General features: G+C 55.8%; 2 protein-coding genes across 9 annotated transcripts in view; one reads left to right on the plus strand and one right to left on the minus strand.

Annotated features, from left to right (window-relative positions):
• The window catches only part of RECQL5 (RecQ like helicase 5), a 40180-nt gene that overhangs the window by 4561 nt on the left and 15135 nt on the right, over positions 1-20484 (minus strand). For all 5 annotated transcript variants that reach the window (XR_750571.2, XR_004054842.1, XR_004054843.1 and 2 more), the window contains exon 8: positions 20142-20221. Coding sequence is in view for 2 of the 5 variants with exons in the window: in XM_010387589.2 (XP_010385891.2) it covers positions 20142-20221 (80 nt within the window). In the remaining 3 variants the exon portion in view is untranslated. The remainder of the gene's footprint in view (positions 1-20141; positions 20222-20484) is intronic.
• Positions 2396-16877, plus strand: LOC104681303 (small integral membrane protein 6). Of its 4 annotated transcripts, none has more exons than XM_030922485.1 (4): positions 2402-2901; positions 2997-3165; positions 9624-9784; positions 16273-16877. In XM_030922485.1, the coding sequence occupies exons 1-4, from the start codon at positions 2806-2808 to the stop codon at positions 16465-16467; spliced, it is 621 nt and encodes a 206-aa protein (XP_030778345.1). In that variant the 5' UTR covers positions 2402-2805; the 3' UTR covers positions 16468-16877. The 4 variants fall into 4 exon arrangements, with proteins under 4 accessions (XP_030778347.1, XP_030778348.1, XP_030778345.1 ...); XM_030922486.1 differs by lacking the exon at positions 16273-16877 and adding an exon at positions 10217-10351; XM_030922487.1 differs by lacking the exon at positions 9624-9784 and adding an exon at positions 15568-15787 and having other exon boundaries at positions 2396-3165.

Genomic DNA, 20484 nt, shown 5'->3' on the forward strand with positions numbered 1-20484 from the left:
AGGTGAGGGGCGGAGAGCCCAGCCGTCTGGCGTCTGTTCACCTGAGCCCTAATTGCTGGCCGAGCGAGCACTGCTGTGTCTGGCACCATGCCAGGAGCCCCACACCCCTCATCTCATCCAAGCCGCACCGGGCATCGTTTGGCTCTGCCCACTACACAGATGAGGACAATGAGGTGAACAAACTTTCCCAAGGTCACGCAACACATGGGGGTCTCCCGGGAAGCAGGGTATGAACCCCACTCTGTCCAGTTACTCCTCTGCTCCTCCCCTCTGTCCTCTGGCAATGGGATGTACTGCACAGAGTTCAGACTCTGGGTGCAGATGCTGGCTCTGCCATGAAGGCTGTCTTTTGGGTGACACACTTTACCTCCTAAAGCCCATGCATTCCCACCAGTAAGATGGTGCAGGCCGGGCGCGGTGGCTCAAGCCTGTAATCCCAGCACTTTGGGAGGCCGAGACGGGCAGATCACGAGGTCAGGAGATCGAGACCATCCTGGCTAACCCGGTGAAACCCCGTCTCTACTAAAAAATACAAAAAACTAGCTGGGCGAGGTGGCAGGCGCCTGTAGTCCCAGATACTCGGGAGGCTGAGACAGGAGAATGGCGTGAACCCGGGAGGCGGAGCTTGCAGTGAGCTGAGATCCGGCCACTGCCCTCCAGCCTGGGCGACAGAGCGAGACTCTGTCTCAAGAAAAAAAAAAAAAAAGATGGTGCAGCAAGGCACCGACCTCACGGACTGAGTGAAGATGGCTGAGATGTCTGAAGTGCATTACAGTGTAGTCACACCCCATGGAATGACTGCATAGCCAACGGTGGTCCCCTAAGATTCTAACACTGTATTTCTACTGTACCTTTTCTATGCTTATGTGTGCTTAGATATGTGAATACCACCATGTTACAACTGCATATGGTACTTGGGACAGTAACGTGATGTACAGGTTTGTGGTCTAGGAGCAACAAGCTGTCCCACATGGCCTGGGTGTGTAGGAGGCTATGCCACTTAATATTTTTTTTCCTTCTCTTCCCTGGAATTGTCATTTGATTTCTTTTTTTTTTTTTTTTTTTTTTTGGTGACGGAATCTCGCTCTGTCGCCCAGGCTGGAGTGCAGTGGCCGGATCTCAGCTCACTGCAAGCTCCGCTTCCCGGGCTCACGCCATTCTCCTGCCTCAGCCTTCCGAGTAGCTGGGACTACAGGCGCCTGCCACCTCACCCGGCTAGTTTTTTGTAGTTTTTAGTAGAGACAGGGTTTCACTATGTTAGCCAGGATGGTCTTGATCTCCTGACCTTGTGATCCGCCCATCTCGGCCTCCCAAAGTGCTGGGATTACAGGCTTGAGCCACCGCGCCCGGCCATTTCTTTAAGTATACTCTATGACTGTGCAATGACAAGTTAAATTTCTCAAAACTTATTTGCATTGCTACAGCAGGCGTGACTGTGTAGTAATATGTCCCATCATCAATCTCTGAGGGTGTCCCAGGTGGGGCCTTTAGCCAGGGAGACGCAGCCTTGCCTGGAGTCCTCCTCTCGTCTTCCTCTGTCTCAACCCTGCTGCAGCCCTCCTGGGGTGAGTGGCCTCTGCCCATGCTGGGAGCAGGGAGCAGCCTCTGGCTGGCCCACGAGGCTCTGTCGCATCTCTGTTCCCTATGCATGGGGGTGGCTGTCGACCCTTGGGGCACGTGCAGAGGCTGCAAGAGGGGCCATAGCTCTCTCAGGCTCCTTACAAACAGCCATTCCTGCCCCCAGGAACGTGGCACCGGGTAGGAAAGCCCAAGAGGAGATGGTGGAACAGAGGCAGGGCTATCTGGGGTGCCACATCCCAGGGACGAGAATAGCTGGTGTTAACTGCTGTAACTAGAACTCCTCCCAGTGTGAGCACTGCTGGGGCTGCAAGAAGCCCTTTGAGGGGCTGCAACCCCAAGGTGCAGGCTCAAAGATCCAAGGCTGATTGTAACACCCCCCTAAGGAAGCAGGGCCTGGCTGACTTTCCTTTAGCTGAGTGAACGCAGCTCTGAAGCCTGACCTGGGCTGGGACAGCCGAGGCGGCCACCAGAGGGTGCTCCTGCCCCTGCTCTGCCCAAAGAGTAAATGCGACAAACGGTCCATCCCTAGGAGTCCGTGCGTCTGCACAGCGGCTGCCTGTCCAGCCTTCTGGGAGGCTCTGGCATCCAAGTGGTGTGACCACATGGCTAGCTTCCTCCCCCTGCCCTCCCGAAGCCCTGACTCACTGGGGTTTTGTGCTCGGACTCAAAGAGCTCCATTGACAGCGGGGCTGGGGTCAGTTTCTCTCCACACAGCCTGGCCTGCTGGGTGGCACAACCAGGCAAATGTCACAGGGCCCGGCCCCTGGACTCTGGAGCCCTGCCCTGACAGCTGGGCCAGGAGTGCGGTCACAGCCCCGGCAGAAGGCCCTCACCTCACGAGGAACATGAGGTGCCTTGCCGGGCGCGCAGGCCACTCCCGGGTCACTCAAGATTCCAAATTCTCCCCCAAGATGCCTTCAGACGCTGAGTGGTACAAGGGCCTCCCCAGGGACTGGCTGCAAAGCCTCCTGCTCGGCTTGGGAGGGCACCAGCTCCCCACTGTTTACTCTTGTTCCTGAGAGGCCAGAGGGAGGGGCCAGCCAGGGAGTGGCCAGAGGGACAGAAGGGGTGGCCTTCCTGTGGGCAGGGTAGGTGCCCCAGACCTGAGAGCACCGCAGGACTCCCCTCCACAGGCTCAGGTGGCGCCTCCCCAGGGTCCTCCCGGCCAGGGAGGCAGAGAGCTGACTTCCTTCTTCAGCTCCCAACTCAGGCCCAGCCCACAGCATGGGAGTAGGGGAGAGGGAGAGGAGGGGGAAGGAAGAAGAAGGAGGAGGAGAGAGGGAGTTCATCCCGTCCCCGAGCAGCCCTCTCAGGGCAGAGGTGAGGCACCGGGACATGAAGTTGGAGGACAAGTTCCCACGCAGGGCTTCCTCGGGCTCCCCCTCGCGACTGTAATTTGACACTTGGATCTCCAGGACGACCAACAACAAAAAAGCCAGGCAGAGACAGCAGCTGGCTGTCAGCAGAGGGGCTGGGCTGAGGCGCCCAGGGGAGCTGCGGCACCCACGGAGGAAGTACGAGGACAGCACGTGGAGGCTCTGCGCTGGGGCACTGCTGCTCAGCCCCCGACACCTGAGCTCCCAGGTGAGTGGAAATGGCCACAGAAGAAGGGAGGATCGTGAGGGAGCAGCAAGGGTCTCCTGCCCCCAGGGTGAAGGGCCAGTCTACCATAAACACGGAGAGGTCTTGGGGGACATGCTGGGCCACTTTCCTGCAGGGAAATCAGGCAGCCTCCTGCACGCACCTGCCCTCTCCCTCCTGCTGGGACCCTGCACTAGGGGAGGGCCGGGGGCTCTGCTCAGAGCGCCTCCCGCTCCGCCTGCTGTGCAGCAGAGGGGCCCCGAGGGCCTGCTTATTCTGCAAGTTCATTTCAGCTCTTTTATTCAGGGGGCTTAAAAGAGGGATTTGGCTGTCCAGCTTGGAAGAGAACGGCTGCTGGCCTGCTGAGCCTCCCTTTTTCCCAGGATTGGGGCAGAGCCCTGTCGAGGTCAGTGCGGGGTCTGCCCAGCCAGTGTGTGGCACCCCCAGGATGCAGCAGGACTCCACCCATCTGTGTCCGTTCAGGGGCTTGGCCCACTCACTGCCGGTGTTCTCAGTTCAGGGCTCGGCCTGGGTCCTCCTCCCTGGGCCCACCTAGAGCTGCATGAGCTTCCAGATCTCCCTCTGGTGATGAGCCTTGAACACCAAACCAGGAACCTGGATGACTGACTTTCAACCCAAGCTCAGGTGGGGAGAAGGTCACAGAAATGAGGCTGGGAGGGACCACGCTGGCAACCGGGACTTCTGCTGTGCCACTGTGATGCACAGGTTGATGTGACACCGCCCCTAAGGAAGCAGGGCCCGACTGTTTGGTTCTTTGGGGAGCACTGAGAGCAGCCCTCCTGGGCAGGGCCCGTGAGTCGAGGCTGCCTACTCCTCCTGCCTCCCTGTCTTCAAGCCAGCATTAAAGCCACCACCTCCCATACGTTTTCCTCAAAGCAAACAAGCTGGCATCTAGTAAGAAAGGAAAACAATGACCCAGGGAAATGTGGAAACCAAGGACCAGCCCACGTGTTCCCAGCTCGGCAGAGGCTGGGGGCTTCGGCTGGGGCTGGTGCCTGTGGAGACGAGCTCCTGTGGTGTTGGGAGGCGCACAGCAGGGAAGAGTCAGGCCAGGTGGGGGTGAGGGCACAGTGGTGAGCCTGGAAACCCCACTGGCTGTCACTCATAAGACGCCCCAGGCAGGCAGGTGGGGATCCCTGTCCTGCATCCACAGGACACAAGTGGACAGGGTCTCTCCAACATAGTTCCTGAACCAGGACGGAGAGGGAACGAACGGCCAGTTTCTGTAGCTGCAGAAGGAACGCCTACTGTTTCTAACACCAGCAGCAGAAAGCGCTTCCTCCTGTCCTGGGTGGCTACAGGAGCAGGGCCTGCCAGGGGTTCAAGCACCACTTTCTACTTCCAGTTGGAGCCAGGGCAAAAAGGGGAGTCACCCAAAGGCTCAGTGCCAGAAACAGGGGCATCCCCCCGGCTGCTCAGGCACAGGACCCTGCAAATCTCCCACAAGTGTCAGTTATGCCTCCTTCTAGTTGGACCTCAAACAAGATAATGCCCGGTAGGGCAAGAGTGGCTGAAACCCACCATGACGAAACAATAGGGCAGAGCAAGCACCCCTCTGGGGCCCCGCGCCGCCAGCACACCTCGCTTATCAGTCTCAAACACGCCGCCTGCTGCCAGCCCTTCCTTGTGGGGCGCCTGGGGTTGTAGTATCAGCTCTGCGAGGAGGAAACAGGGAAGCTTCGGGACCAAGTGGCAGCTGTCTGGCCTGTGGGATGCCTGCCTGTCGCAAGGTTCCGTGTGCCAGGAGATGCCACACAAAGGAATGCTTCCCATCCCTCCGGCTCTGTCAGCCTTCTCTGCCCTGCGTGTTTCCCCTGTGACGACCACTACTGCAGCCAGGGCGCACCCTCTGAAGGCTCCAAGCAGGGCTGGCTGGGCAGCCTGGGCAGCAGGATGGCCTGGTGGCAGCTGGGCTACACTCCCTCTTAGGGCCAGAGGAAGCCACCACTTGCTCTGGCAGCCACTCAGGAATCCCTGAGGATCCTGAGAAACCTCCAACCAAGGCACTACTGAGCGTGGGGTTGGGAGGGATTCTAGTTGCCCTGGTTCACAGGTGGGCACTACCGAGCATAGGGCTGGGAGGGATTCTAGTTGCCCTGGTTCACAGGTGGGCACTACCGAGCGTAGGGCTGGGAGGGATTCTAGTTGCCCTGGTTCACAGGTGGGCACTACCGAGCGTAGGGCTGGGAGGGATTCTAGTTGCCCTGGTTCACAGGTGGGCACTACCGAGCGTAGGGCTGGGAGGGATTCTAGTTGCCCTGGTTCACAGGTGGGCACTACCGAGCGTAGGGCTGGGAGGGATTCTAGTTGCCCTGGTTCACAGGTGGGCACTACTGAGCGTAGGGCTGGGAGGGATTCTAGTTGCCCTGGTTCACAGGTGGGCACTACCGAGCGTAGGGCTGGGCTGGGAGGGATTCTAGTTGCCCTGGTTCACAGGTGGGCACTACTGAGCGTGGGGCTGGGAGGGATTCTAGTTGCCCTGGTTCACAGGTGGGCACTACTGAGCGTAGGGCTGGGAGGGATTCTAGTTGCCCTGGTTCACAGGTGGGCACTACTGAGCGTAGGGCTGGGCTGGGAGGGACTGGTTGCCCTGCTTTATAGGTGGGAAGGGTGGTTTCGGAAGGTGTTGGGTGAACCTGAGATAGAAAGACTGGAAAAATACAGGATCATCAGTAGCCCTCCTGGGCTTCCCTGCCTTCCTCCTGCCAAACCTAGGAAGGGAAAGGCGAGGAGAGGTGGCCAGCCTCAGCGCTCCCATGTTCCCCTCGCCACAGCTGGGAACACTAAGGTTCCCTTAGGAGCAGCGGCTGGGGCACATGCCACACAGTCACCTGACGGCTGCTGGTTATATTGGGCACCAAGCGTCAGGCACTCCTTGGCCTGGCTTTAAATAGCCCGCTGGGAAGACCGGCTGGGGACTGGCTGGAATGCGCGTCTGCCTCTTTAGAGAACAGGAACCCCGTTTCCCCACCTGCTTCATGAAGGTTCTGTCGCGGGCTTATGCTCCAAAGGACAAGATATCAACTGCAAAACAAAGGGAGTCCCGGGGTTCCTCTCCAGCTCTCTGGGGGCAGAAGAGCCACGTCCAGCGGTCCCACTTCTGCTCACTGTGTGACAGGATATCGTCTGAGTACCCCTGGGTCAGACCCTAGGGCTGGGTAAGGCTGGCCATGCCTGGCTGGCAAATTCAGCCTCCAGTCAGCCCCCTAGGGAAGCCCTGGGCACAAAGCGATGCCACTATCCACAGCCGCAGCCTGCTGCTGCTGGGAACTGACGCTTTTCCCAGCTGGGGGCCGGGGTCCACCCAGCATGAGTCTGCAGCTCTCCCACTTTGCAGACCCTGGAGGAGGCTGGCCAGAGCTCCTCAGCAACAAACCCCACTTTTCCTGCACCAGTAAATTTAGCCTCAGTCCAACCATCTTCCTCCCTGTTCTGGCGAGCATGACCCCAGGTCTCCATGCCACTTTTCGCTCATAAGGAAAAGCTCCCCGCTGCAATCTCTCCCTGCCTGCGTCCTCTTTTAAGGAGTGTCTCTGCTGGGCTACACGAGGCCATGTAGGCACAGTGCCAATCAAGCTGAAAACGCCAGACCAAGTGCAGAGAGGGAGGGGGAGAAAGGCAGCCGAGCTCCTGAACCACGCACCAACTGTCCCGTAAGGGACACTGTCAGCATTGTCGTCCCTCTAAGAATGAGGGAACCTGGAAAGCTAGGGCGTGAGGATGGCACGAAGGTACTGGAACCAAGAGGGGACCACTGTCCTTGTGCAAGCCTGCTCCACCTGGCCAGAGGGAATGTCCCATTCGGTCTGACCAGAGGGGACAGTCCTACACTCAGGCTGGCTAGGCACACAAGACCTGTACCTGTGGTGACAAGGACTCCAGGTAGTCTCAAAGGGCCTGGTGTGGCCCCGGCTTGGTGGTGATATGCTGATAAAAGCAGCTTCAGATCCACAACGTGGGCTGGGGTTGGCTGAGCACAGCCAGTTGGCTTCCAGGGGGCTCTGGGCCCTCGCTGCTGTACTGAGCCCACTGCAAGGGCAGTGCCCTCAGGGGGGCTGCTCCTGGCTATCTTGCTGGTCTAAGCTGCAGACAGACCTCCATGGGGAGATAGCGTGGGGCACCAGTGGGAGTGCTGGCTGGGGCCCTGTCCTGCTGTGTAACCTCAGAGAAGCTGCTTGCTCTCTTGGGTCTCAGTTTCCCCATGTGTAGAAGGAAGGAGGCGGGAACGGATGATCTGTGGCAGTCTAGGACCCTATGCCTCTCAGTCCATTTGAACACTGAGATCCTCACCTCTGCAGAAATGCAGTCACTCCAGGTGAGGTGTGAGAAGCTGGGTGGATTGAACTCAGGGAACCTCCCGCTTTTGACAGGAACTCACCTAATTTTCCACGGAGCCATCTTCTGCCTGCCACCCTCGTCACTTAAAAAAACAGCTCCCCAGGCCAGGTGCAGTGGCTCACATCTGTAATCCCAACACTTTGGGAGGCCAAGGAGGGCGGGTTACCTGAGGTCAGGAGTTTGAGACCAGGCTAACGTGGTGAAATCCCGTTTCTACTAAAACTACAAAAATTAGCTGGGCATGGTGGCACATGCCTGTAATCCCAGCTACTCGGGAGGCTGAGGCAGGAGAATCACTTGAACCTGGGAGGCAGAGGTTGCAGTGAGCTGAGATCATGCCATTGCACTCTAGCTTGGGCAACAAGAGGGAAACTCCATCTCAAAAAAAACCAAAAACAAAAACATAGCTCCCTACCTCCAGCTTGCCTACCTTCCTTCAGGGCACACACCACAGACATCCTAGGACAGACACCTAAAAGGTGTTGGGGGTGCTAGTGACGGTGCACAGGGGTGACAGCCCCCAAAGCCAGTGAGATCCCTCCCAGGGGGGCATTCTCATGTGCTGGGCACTGCCCCCGTGGCTGTCTAAAACATGCTGCTAGATGGTCAGTCCTCCCAACAGCCTCAAAACATGGGCATCTCATTCCGTATCAGAGACATGAAGCAACCTGTTCATGTCCCAAAAGGAAGAAGTGGAGGTGGCCTTCAAGGAGGGCAGCTGGAAACGCTAGAGCAGGCCCCTGGCAGAGAAGGAAACCCAGAAGGTACATGCCGGCTGCCATCTTGCTTCTGAAGGATTATGAGGCAGAAGAGGGGCAAGGTCTAAGGGACCACAAGTGGGACTAACTGGGGGCCAGCAGGGAGTCCGACCTTCTGCAGTGGGTGGGCTGCCTCAGCAGGCGGGGGTTCCTCACCATCCTGGGTGCTCATGCAAACGCCACATGGCCTCAACGATGGCCGCAGGCCAAGTGCAGGGTGGAGGGCTCCGTTCAGTGACCTTCACGGTGGTTCTAAACCAGCTCTGCCAAGGCAGCAGCACTGGGAGTGACCGGCCTCACTGACTGCAGCCATCCCAGCGAGAACCGGCTGAGACCCGGGACGAGGCAATGATCATTACAAGGGCACGAGCCCCTGGCCACCTGTCCCCACCACCACCCTGGATTAGAGCAACTGCCTTGGTGAACTGGATCAGGCTGGGTTGGGACAAGGCTGCCTCTGGCCCCTCTCTAAAGAGGCACCAGCTCCCTCATGCCCACAGGAGAGGCAGAAGGGGAAAGCGGCTCAAAGACACAACAGCCCGACAGCCTCAGCCTGGAGCTGCACCTTGGGCTTCTTGGGCACCCTGAGACAGGAAGAGGCTCTTCTGGGGCAGGGGTGGGAGTGGAGAGGACTTTCCTGGTCAGGCCAGAGAAACAGATGAAGGCAGCAGGGGAAGGGCTGGCTTGACATCCTGGGCCTCCTGACCCCCTCCCAACAGACAGGACAGAAACCCTGGCAAAACCTGGAGGGACAGGGTGCAGCCTCCTGCCTCCAGCAGAACACGCATGAGTGCAGAAACTGGGCTGGTGGGAGAGGTTGGGCAGCCTGGGAGACAAGGGGGGGCAGTTTTCACCTCTGACTGACCCTGGCCAGAAGCCCCATGAACCTGCTCTTGGGAGTACCTGCTCCTTCTGTCCCCACATTGATGGAAGGCAAGATAACCAGTTTGGCATCCTATGCCAGTCTCCCCACCCCGAGGGGACCCGGGTGCCAGCAGGGAGTTGTGCCAGTCCCAAGCACCTGGGCAAAACCTAGGAGTGGTACCTCAAGACAAGGGAACGGAACAGCGAAGACAGAAACCACCACCAGCCTCGGCCTTGGCAGGCAGCCCCCGAAGCAAGCCCTTGGTCTCACTGTCCTCACCGGTTTCCTCCACCCTGAGCTGTGTCAGCTGGGTGGGGACTGAGGGCCACCACTAGGTGGAAGTCACCAGGGGTGCAATGTGCGAGACCTGACAAACTTGTTCTGCGGGCTGCGGATGGGTATGAGGGTGGAATCTCAGTGCTGCAGCGAGTGTGGGGCCAGCCGTGGAGGCTCCAGGTGTTCTCTCTGCCCCAGCACAGCCCGGCAGGAGCCCCGACGGGAAGCCAGAGCAGCATGGCCGCCACCGACTTCGTGCAGGAGATGCGTGCCGTGGGTGAGAGGCTGCTGCTCAAGCTGCAGAGACTGCCCCAGGCTGAGCCCGTGGAGATCGTGGCCTTCTCAGTCATCGTCCTTTTCACAGGTTAGTTGGGGCACTCAGAGCCCTATGGCTCTCCCTGGCATCTGGGAGAGACCACACCATGGTGCCAGCCACAGGGCTGGCAGAGGTGGCAGGTGTCTCCCGGATCAAGGAGGAAAACCAGTTGTCCTTTGGGGGAAGCCAAGGGAGTTCCCTCATCCTCTGATATGCTGCTTGGGTGATGGGTGGTGCTGAGGACTGGGCCCCGCAGTACTCCAGGGATCCCAAGCATGGGGATGATGGAAGCCAGGCTTGGGCAGCGAAACAGAAGATACAACATGGAGGAGGTTGGCCCTGGCGGCTGGCATGGGGACCGTCGACACCTCTCACCAGCCTCTCGGGTCTTTCTGACCTCTCCACCAGACCTGTGGGGGAAAGACCCTGGCAAGCAATGGGTTTCTCTGGGAGGAGGACGGGCATCCTTTCTCTCCCCAGCCTGAGTCCCATGCTCTCACCCGGCCCTCCAGCCACTATTTTGCTGTTGCTGCTGATAGCCTGCAGCTGCTGCTGCGCTCACTGCTGCTGCCCTGAGCAGAGAGGCAGGAAGGTCCAGGTGCAGCCGACACCACCATGACGGACGGGGGATGGCTGAGAAGAAGCTGGAGAGGAGATGACCAACGCTATGACACAGGCCATCAGCCTGGCCCTGCAGCCCTCACCCCTCAAGACCAGGCTCCCCTGGCCCCAGCTCTGGCCCGGCCCAGGTACCTGGATACTGACAACTTGAGCCCTACCAAGGAAACCAAGGCTGGTATAGGTGCAAACCTCTCATCTGCCAGTGGACACTGGGTGCTGGGGAGTCAGCTGTTTCAAAGACTGGGTCAACTGCCTGGGCTTCTTCGCCTACCTGCACTTTTTTAACAAAACAAGGAAGTAGGGGTTCCCATATCTTGATGGAGAACAGCCCCCACCTGTGGGCAATTGGCCCTTGGGGCTCTGCTGATCCATGCCAAAGAGGAGCAAGGCAATCAGAGGGGCTTTGTGCAATAGCTTCTGCATCCGAGCTCCCGCCAGAGCGTAAGCATGTCAGTATTCTAGTCCAGTATTTGCCGGTTTCCAAGTAAAAGCTTTTGTGTTATGTTTCTGCGGTGCCTGACTCCCTGAGGTTGGGCTGGGCTCTGTGCATCGGGAGGGCGTATAGCTGGTGCCTGTCCTTCCCAGGCCTCTGCTCTCCCAGTGCCCACAAAAGCTGGAAAACCACGCGGAGAAGCGTGCCACACGGGCGGTAACACCACGGGACCCGTGGATGGTGCCATGAAATTCCTGTCATGCATCAGCTGCTAATGAGCTCTGCCAGGCCGAGGCACTACTCTGCAGAGTGGCAGAGACTGCGTTTGCCCAAAGGCAGCAGCTACGCTTGGGAACAGCACTTCACTCTGTCCACTGCCTGCGCCTTTGGCTTGCACACCCCACACTTTCCAGAGAACTTTCCAGGTAGAGCTATGAACCCAGGAGTGAGGGGAGGCTCCAGAAATGCCAATGGGTCCAGACAGAGCATCCTGAGGTGCCTCCCCGGGGCTTCCCCAGAGTCACGAGAAGTCTGTGTTTTTCACATGCTTCCATCATCTTGGCCTGCGTAGCTGTGCTCTGGCACCTGGGAGCAGAGCCCTGTCTACCTGGGAAACATGTCATGGAGAGGGAAATGCCAGCCCCTGTCACACCCCCGCCATTTCCAGCTGGCAGTCCAGGCCACACTGGCAATAGCAGGCAGGGAGGGGAAGCTCTCACCCTCTGGTTTCACTTTCTAGTGTCCACAGACTTGTCTGACAGGTTTAGGTTAAAGACCTGGAGAGTAAGTGTTTTCATACAAAAGAAAAGAAATTCAAAAATTTGCCCATTCTCAGCCCCCTCCAAAGAACAGGATTCAGAATGATGATGATGATGATGAAGATGGCTAAATTTACTGAGGGGTTACATATACTCAGCATTGTCTTCAGCATTTTGGTGCAGATAAACTCATTTACTCATCACAGTACCTCCACGTTGAAGATACCACTGTTACCCCCATTTTAGAGATGAGGAAACTGGGCCTCAGCAATGCTGGGTGACTTGTCTACGTTCAACTAGCTGAAAAGCAGCAGAGCCTGCCTGAGTCCAGCCTATCTGGCTCCAGAGCCTCTGCTTACCACAGCCAGGGCTCCAAGACCCAGAACTTGGCCTCCTGGATGCAGGACAGATAACGCTCTAATCCCATTATCCTCCATCGACCAACCCTATACCCAAAACACCCACACCCCAAACTCTGTCTCAAAATAACCTTCACAGGAGTGGGTGGGACCCAACAGGTAAGAGCTGGGGTGGTGCCCAATGAGGCATCCCTCCCAGAAGAAAAACACAGGGGAGTGGACGGACAGGAAACCCCGCATTTTTCATTCCCAGCACCAAGGGCTGGGGGGTCTCTGGAAGCCTTCTGCTTGGGAGATGGTCAACAGGGAAGCAGCCTGGGTAACTTTTTCATAAGCCAGTTTTCATCAGCATAAGAACAGCCCTGCTCCAGGGCAGCTGAGGCTGAGGCCCTTTGCTAGAAAATATTCTGCTTCCCCAGCCCAGCTGCTCGAGGTGGGAACCACAGACAGCCCTGGACACGGACAGGCTGAATGGCCGCTCCAGGGCAGGCGGTACACAACTGCTAAGTCCACACAGGATTCGGTCCCTGCCCTCACAGGACTTACTCCTCTCTGCTCCTTCGCCAACTGGCACACACCGGGCCCGGCTCTCAGGCCAACCCCTTCGCAGGCTTCAAACCCACTGAGATTAACCAGACCTGCTCTCCGACAATAGCCTGGCCCACTCCTTCAAGAAGCAGCTTCTCGTGCCGGTCTTCCCTGGGGAAGATGGGCATGGAAAGGTGGCAGCAGTTGCCCGACTGTGGGAAAGAATAAACAGAAAGATGCTGCAGACCTGGGCAGCCCGAAGATGGGCGAGAGCCATGGAAGGGGTGGCCATCAGGCTGGTTTCAGGTTCAGAGGACGTCTGACTTGGCCACCACCTCTCTGTTCCCGCCACTGTGCCATCCTGGACCACGCTACCATCAATGCTTACCTGTGGTCACTGCAGCAGCATCCTAAGAGGTCCCCACAATCATCTGGCCAGCCTCTTCATGCCCACCCCCAGCTATGCCCTCCGCTTCCACCACAGGGCAGGCTGCTCTTGGCTCCTCAAAAGGGCTGCACTCTACTCTGAAGACCTGTGTGCCGTACTGTCTGTACATCATGCCTGATTAAAAGCTACAATCGTGGCTCCTGCCTATGATCCCAGCATTTTGGGAGGCCGAGGCAGGCAGATCATTTGAGGTCAGGAGTTTGAGACCAGCCTGACCAACATGGTAAAACCTGTCTCTACTAAAAATACAAAAAAATTAGCCGAGTGTGGTGGTGCATGCCTGTAGTCCCAGCTACTCGGGAAGCTAAGGCAGGAGAATTGCTTGAACCCAGGAGGCAGAGGTTGCAGTGAGCTGAGATCATGCCACTGCACTCCAACCTGGGTGACGGAGCGAGATTCTGTCACAAATAAACAAACAAAAAACTACAACAGACCAGCACAGTATATCACATGCATGTAATCCCAGCACTTTGGAAGGCCAAATGAGGTAGGATCCTTGAGCTCCGGAATTTGAGACCAGCCTGGGCAACATGGGGAGACCCTGTCCCTACAAACATAAAAAAAAATTAGCCAGGCATGGTAGCACATACCTGTGGTCCCAGCTACTCCTGTGGAGGTTGAGGCAGGAGGACTGCCTCGGCCATGACAGTGCCACTGCACTCTAGCCTGAGTGACAGAGCAAGACCCTGTCTCAAAAAAAAGAAGAGACAATAAAGCCATGGATACAAGAATCTCGTTAGAAAAACTTGGCAGACGGTATATACAAGTTTTCTCCCAGCTGGGCGTGGTGGCACACAACTGTAATCCCAGCTACTCGGAAGGGTGAGGCAGGAGAATCGCTTGAACCTGGGAGACAGAGGTTGCAGTGAGCCGAGATCACTACTGCACTCCAGCCTGGGCTATGGAGTGAGACCCTGTCTCAAAAAAAAAAAAAAATTATCCAATTGGGGCCGGCAGTTAATTGAAAGAGCTGGTCAAAGCAACCTTCGTTAAAGAGCACCTAAGTTCTCTAAACATCCATTACTTTTTTACATATCTCACATTAAATGGAAATATGCACACACCTATTCCCTGGCCGGTCTTCCTGGCCTTTTCTCTGAGTGTGGGCTTGCCAGCCAGAGTTACTGTATTGTTATTTTCTAGTTTTGGTTTCTTTAAAGCAGAACAAAAACTTAAAGTCATCGGAACCTAAAGGCAAAGGAATCTGGGTGTGAAAGCCTTCTGGGTTTTTACAAAATGTCCCCAATGTTTAGTTATCGTGTCTGCACCTTTTTCAACAGGAACATTATCTGAGCGATTCCAAAGTCATCCCAAAGTGGTCAACAGGTATTTCTAGAAACAATTTCTTTCTCCACTCGCTCTGAGGTGCTTTAAAGCTCAGACTGTGTGCTGCTGGATTCAAACTCCAACTCAGTTACTTACTAGCTGATGACCTTGGCTAAGTTATTTAACCTCTCTGTGCCCGCTCCCCACATGTAAAATTGGGGTTTCAGCTGTTATTGTTGCTTCATTGGTTCCCGGGATATTAAATTCAATTATGTAATTACAAGTACAACTGCCATGAACAGGTTTGGGAACCAACACCTGACTCTTGATAAGCATCTGACTTAACTGACGGAGCTGCACACAAAGGGTGAGCTAGAGACTGGCCCACTGCTGTGAGCATTCAGCATGCCAAGGGCCTTAGTCAGTAAGTTTCACACAAGGAAACGGAAAACATCAGGTAACCTGGGTCAGTGACGCCAATGATAGTTAAGAACGACTGTTCTAAATCTGCCATCATCTGTCATCCAACCCTGGCCACACCTGGGAAGAATCACCTGGGGATGTGTAAACAATATGACGTCCTGGCACCCCCCCAGAGGCTGATGTAAGTGGTACCAGGTGGGGCCTGGGCATTTCTAAAAGCTCCCAGATCTTTACCAGCTGTGATAAGCACCCGAGGGCTAGAAGGGAAGCGCTTGGAGGGCAGGGCCCGCCTCTCTGATCTCACAACTGGACACACAGTGCCTGTTTCCTGGCCACAGTGGGCCCTCACATCCTAGCTTTTAAAGGAGTAAATGGTGGCCATTAGGTTTCAAGCACCAGGGCACAGGCTTGATTCCCTCTTCCCAGCTTCCCTATTGTGCCAGTGGGCAGAAACCAACCACACAATGTTGCTGAGGCTGTGCCCGAGGGGCAGACAAAGGCACCAATGGGAAGCCTCAGCGGGGAGCAACCCTTCCCCCAGAAACAGTTCCAAGAGGCACCAGGCGCCAGCCAGGGCTGCAGTTAATCATTCACCCCACAACACAGGAAGTGAGCCCTACGACAGTCCCAGCCCCAGGGCTTCCTGAACTCAGGGCAAGTCCGCAGTCCACACATCATCCAGACAGAGGACAGCCCAGCCCAGCCACAGGTGAGGTGGCCCGATGGCCTGGGGCAAAGGCCCTCGGTCCAATCTCTTCCCCATCCACCCCAAGTCTGACTTCTCTCAGGAGGGACTAATGAACATGTGCACTGAGCACCCCCAAAATGACATCACACAAGGGCAGAAAGGAGCCAAAGGGGGAACGTGAAAGGCAGAAAGGGAGCCGTGGTTGCCAGGCAACCAGCCCTAGCCCACCTTTGTTTTGCTTTGGTGATGGCGACGAAGGGTCTGGTCAGGGCCACTTGGCCACGCTCACACCTTTTCCTCTCAACAGTTGCTTCTTTGAGTCAGGGTGCAGCTCTGGTCACCTGGCGGCCTCTTCAGCTCAGCCTCCCGCAAAGTGTGAGCCTGAGGACCACCCTGAATTGCCCTTGTAGGACCCAGAATAGGTACCAGCAGAATCGGGTAATGGCTCCCTCCTCCTTCACCTGGGCTGCCCTCACCTGGCTATGGGCTTGCAGTCTGTGATAAGGAGCTCCACTTCTAGAAGACTGGTAAGTTCTGTTCTCGGCTGCTCCAAGGAGCTCACCCAGGCCTCAGCTAGAGTTGGCCACTCCTTTATGCTCTCTCGAATGCCTCCCAAATGTTTGGCAGTTGGTGCAGGAAAAACAGCGAGGCTCTATCGTGATGCTTTTTAGATTTTAGCCAAGTAGGTTTTAGGGATGAGAGAGAGTCCTTGCTCACACTTGCTACTCAGGAAAGAAGGACTGGAGAATCCAGGGGCAGCCCCCAGGAAAAATCCAGGGCCCCACTCCTTGCGCCAGTCCTGGCTTCTGTATCTAGAGCGGGGGCAATGCCATTTGCTGCTGGCTGCAGGCATCGAGCACAGACTCCAGCTCTTTCATGTGCCCTGGCCGCCAGGCGGGCCGGCTGCTCACAGAAGCTGCTACAGAGGCTGGAGTCAGCGGGCAGAGCATAGCGCCTGGGACAGGGCCTGGGAGGGCTGCCTGCGCTCAGGTCCTCTGTCCCTCTTTTCCAGATTCTCATGGACCAACTGGTGTTCAAAGAGACAATCTGGAATGATGCATTCGGGCAGAACCCCTGGGACCAGGGGGGCCTGGCAGTGATTATCTTATTCATCACCGCTGTCCTGCTTCTCATCTTATTTGCCATCGTGTTTGGTTTACTCACTTCCACAGAAAACACTCAGCATGAAGAGGGTGAAGAGGAGTGACCTGACTTCCTGGGGACTGAGATGGCAGCAGGGGAGGCAAGCTGACCTGCCCCATTCTGGTGGTGGCCCCTCCACGGTCCCCTCTGGCTCAGGGGCCAGGCCATGGTGTCTTCCTTTCCCACCAGGAAAGAGTCTAGTAAAATATTCCATCTGGCTTAGGGTTGGTCAGACTAGTAAGATGGGGAAGCTGGTCTGAGACCAATTCTGGCTCCTTGATCCTATTGGTTTTCGGGTTCCCCGACCAGAACCCTAAAAGCACATGGAGAGGACGGCTCCGCTGCCTCAGGTGGAAGGAGCGATGGCTAACAAGGTTCTCTAACTGGCTCACAGGCCCAGCCAGCAATTTCACAAATCCTTGACAGAGAAAGACACAACCAAATGAAGTAAAAATTCCTTTACAAATCTGCTAACTTGTGAGAGCTCATTTTTAATCCAGATAGAGCCACCAGAGCACGCTTCCCGAACAAAGCCTCACCAGGGCCTGCACAGTCTGGCCTGTCTCCAGCCATCTCGCCCACCCCACCCCACCCTGCCCCTGGGTTCTCAGCATGTCTTTTGGTTCTTGAATATGCTGTGTTCTCTCCCACCACAAGCCTTTTGCGCATGCTATTCTCATTGACTGGGATGCTCTCCCTCACACCACACTTCACTCCATGGCCTAGTTAGTCCTTCCTCATCCTTCATATCTCAGTTTGAACCTGACTCCCTCAGGTAAATCTTCCCGAAGCCTCGAGGATTAGGGTAAAGCCACCTGTTTTATACTCTCGAAACACCATTTACAGGACTTATACGTCTTTTTTGTTTGTTTGTTTTTGAGACGGAGTCTCGCTCTGTCGCCCAGGGTGGAGTGCAGTGGCATGATCTCAGCTCACTGCAAGCTCCGCCTCTCGGGTTCATGCCATTCTCCTGCCTCAGCCTCCCAAGTAGCTGGGACTACAGGTGCCCACCACCACGCCCGGCTAATTTTTTTCTTAGTTTTAGTAGAGATGGGGTTTCACCATGTTAGCCAGGATGGTCTTGATCTCCTGACCTCATGATCTGCCCGCCTCGGCCTCCCAAAGTGTTGGGATTACAGGCTGTAGCCACCAAGCCCGGCCTTTTTTTCTTTTTTTTGGAGATGGGGTCTCACTCCTGTCGCCCAGGCTGGAGTGCAGTGGCACAATCTCAGCTCACTGCATGTTAGACTTCTGAGTTCACATGATCCTCCCATCTCAGCCTCCTGAGCAGCTGGGACTACAGGCATGTGCCACCCATGCCTGGCTAATTGTGTGTTTTTTGTATTTTTAGTAGAGACAGGGTCTTGCCATGTTGCCCAGGCTGGTCTTGAACTCCCAGGCTCAAGCGATCCTTCCGCTTCAGCCTCCCAAAGTGCTGGTATAACAGGCGTGAGCCACCATGGCCGGCTCTGGGACTCACATGTCTCTACTGTGACTATCTGCAGTGCTCTCTTCCCCACTGGACCAAGCACCATAAAGCAGGGAATGGGGCTATTTCTGCCCACCAGTGTATCCCCTAAGTCCAATGTGCCTGGCACAGAGCTGGCATCAGTCAATATTTGTCGGCTGAATAAATGAATGAATGAGTAAACGCACAGATAAACAAGAAGATGCGGGGCTGCTGGGCACCCCCAGCCCCAAGATCCCAGGAGACAACAGGGCCCAACACAAGCCAGGTCTAAACACAAGGCTGCTCTTCCACCTCAAAATGCCGAGGCCTCAAGCTGGAGGTTGCTTCAAACCTAATAACTGTTCCCTACGACACTAAAAGATACTCATGGTCATGAATAATCAAACACTGCTTTTTCAAGGTTATAGCCCAGAGAAAGTAGCTACAGATAGAGAAGAGAGGAAAACTGCTGGCTGCCACAGCCCCGCCTCATTAGTTAACTGACCTGAGTATCTTTTTTGCTGGTCCCACTCCCATGCGCCTCAGACCCCACAACAAACCGACCGGAAACCTACAGCTTCCTTTGCAGAAATGTACCCACTTCTGCTGAGCCCACCCCACTGGCTCTGTCCCTCGCTGCCAGGTGCCTACCCCAAGGGAACGCTGGTGGGAGGCTGCTTCGACCTCAGCCTCCAACGAGAACTATTCTTAGGGAGCAAATATCTGGTGGAGAAGGGGCTTTTTCTTTGTGCTACACACCAGTTACGAAATAAACAAACATTCACTTATTCAAAGAACAGTAGCCAATACAGACATACCAGCAGTGTTTATTCCAGGCTGCCGCCTGGATTTCAGAATCATCACATGTAGCAAAGGAGACATGTACAAGGCTGCACAAGAGGCAGCACGATGCTGTCACCTGGACTCCTTGGGTCCAGAGATGCCTAGACCCCAGCCCCTGGCAACCAGGCCACTGATGCACTAAGAAGTCCCAGCTCCCCGGAAGGTGACAGGAGAAACAAAGGCAGAAGCCCTTGGGAGGACCTGTTCCCTTGCCTGGCAGACTGAGCAGACCCTGGGGACGGGCAGAGTTAACCCTCCAGAGAGCATTCCAGAGCCTCGGACAGCCCCAGAGCTTTTTTCAGCAAAAAGGACTCACAATGAACAGGAACACTTGGCCCTTTCATTTCTCACCAGAAATGGGAGCTCTACTCAAGAAGCCTAAGAAGGCCAAATTTAGCAACTCCCGTATTAATTGTGCTTGAAAAGGGCTCTGGTCGCAATGGCTGCAGGCAAGGGTGGTCCTGGCACTGCAGCCGACCACTTCTGCTGGGCGTGGTCTTGCCACAGAGGCCAAATTAGAGGCGGCAGTTTGGAGAAGAAAATAGCTTCAGTCCAGAAGCCACCGACTCACTGGTGAACAGGAGGAGGTGGAAATAAAAACACACAGCCCAAAGAAGAGCTTCTCTGATTTCCTTGGTTTTTTCTTGCAAAAACCAAGATGGCCTAGGTGTATGAAAATGAGTATGCCGCTGCAAATCAGGAGCCGGGTGTTTAGTGGCCTCAGTCTACCACGAGCTGCGTGACTGTGACCTCTCTGGACCTCGATTTATTCACCTCTAAGTCTGAAGCAATCACGTCAGTGTCATCCCCTGACAGGATTATTCCATGAGATGAGATGAATCCAAGAATTTTTTAGATCAAAATGTAAAGACTCCTCCTGGGTGTCTCTCACCCAGGCACTCATAGCTCCGCATGCCTGGACATAACCTGACTACACTGAGCAGCCCTTGGGCTCTTCCTGTGGCCCCTGCCCCATCGCCTGCAGATGCAGCTAAAACAGATGCGTGGGTTCAAAGCACATGACTCCCCGAGGTAAGCGGGGCCACAGGCTTCTGTGTGGGTCCTGGATAAGGGTGAGGACTACTCAAGTGATGCCAGAAGTCCCAGCTCGGTGGCACATGATGACCACAAAGCCGACAGCTCAGAGCTGGTCACATCCCTTGGAACTGAGTGGCCTGTGAGGTCAGCCATTCCAGAAGAGGGGGGAGTGGAGGGAAGGATACCACTCAGAAGACTGAGCAAATCCCCACACTGCCAGAGATCCTGGGGACTCCAATAGAGAAGAGCAAGGTCCTGAATTCCACGCTGCCCAACACAACAGCCTTTGCAGGCAGGGGTCCCTTGATAGCCTATGGGCTGTCTTATGTCAGCTGCTTAACTAGGGGGGCCAGGGGAGTAAATGATCTCACTGACACTTTGCTCCACACACAAAATAAGTTACTTACCCCAGTTCTTCACAGAAGGTCACCAGGGCATCAAAGGCCAGGATAGTGGCTTTATCAGATGCTTTGTTCCCTCTCTTTTCCTGCGGACAAAAAATGACACCTTAGCAAATCTTACAGAATTGGACTACCTTAGAGGCACAAAAAGTAATGAGGAGGCCGAGCACAGTGGCTCACGGCTGTAATCCCAGCACTTTGGGAGGCTGAGGCAAGAGGATCATTTGAGGCCAGGAGTTCGACACTAGCCTGACCAACAAGGTGAAACCCCATCTCTACTAAAAATACAAAAAAATTAGCCAGGTGTGGCGGTGGGTGCCTGTAGTCCCAGCTACTTGGGAGGCTGAGG

Source organism: Rhinopithecus roxellana, chromosome 19 (genome assembly GCF_007565055.1).
Source record: "Rhinopithecus roxellana isolate Shanxi Qingling chromosome 19, ASM756505v1, whole genome shotgun sequence".
Classification (NCBI taxonomy): Eukaryota; Metazoa; Chordata; class Mammalia; order Primates; family Cercopithecidae; genus Rhinopithecus; species Rhinopithecus roxellana.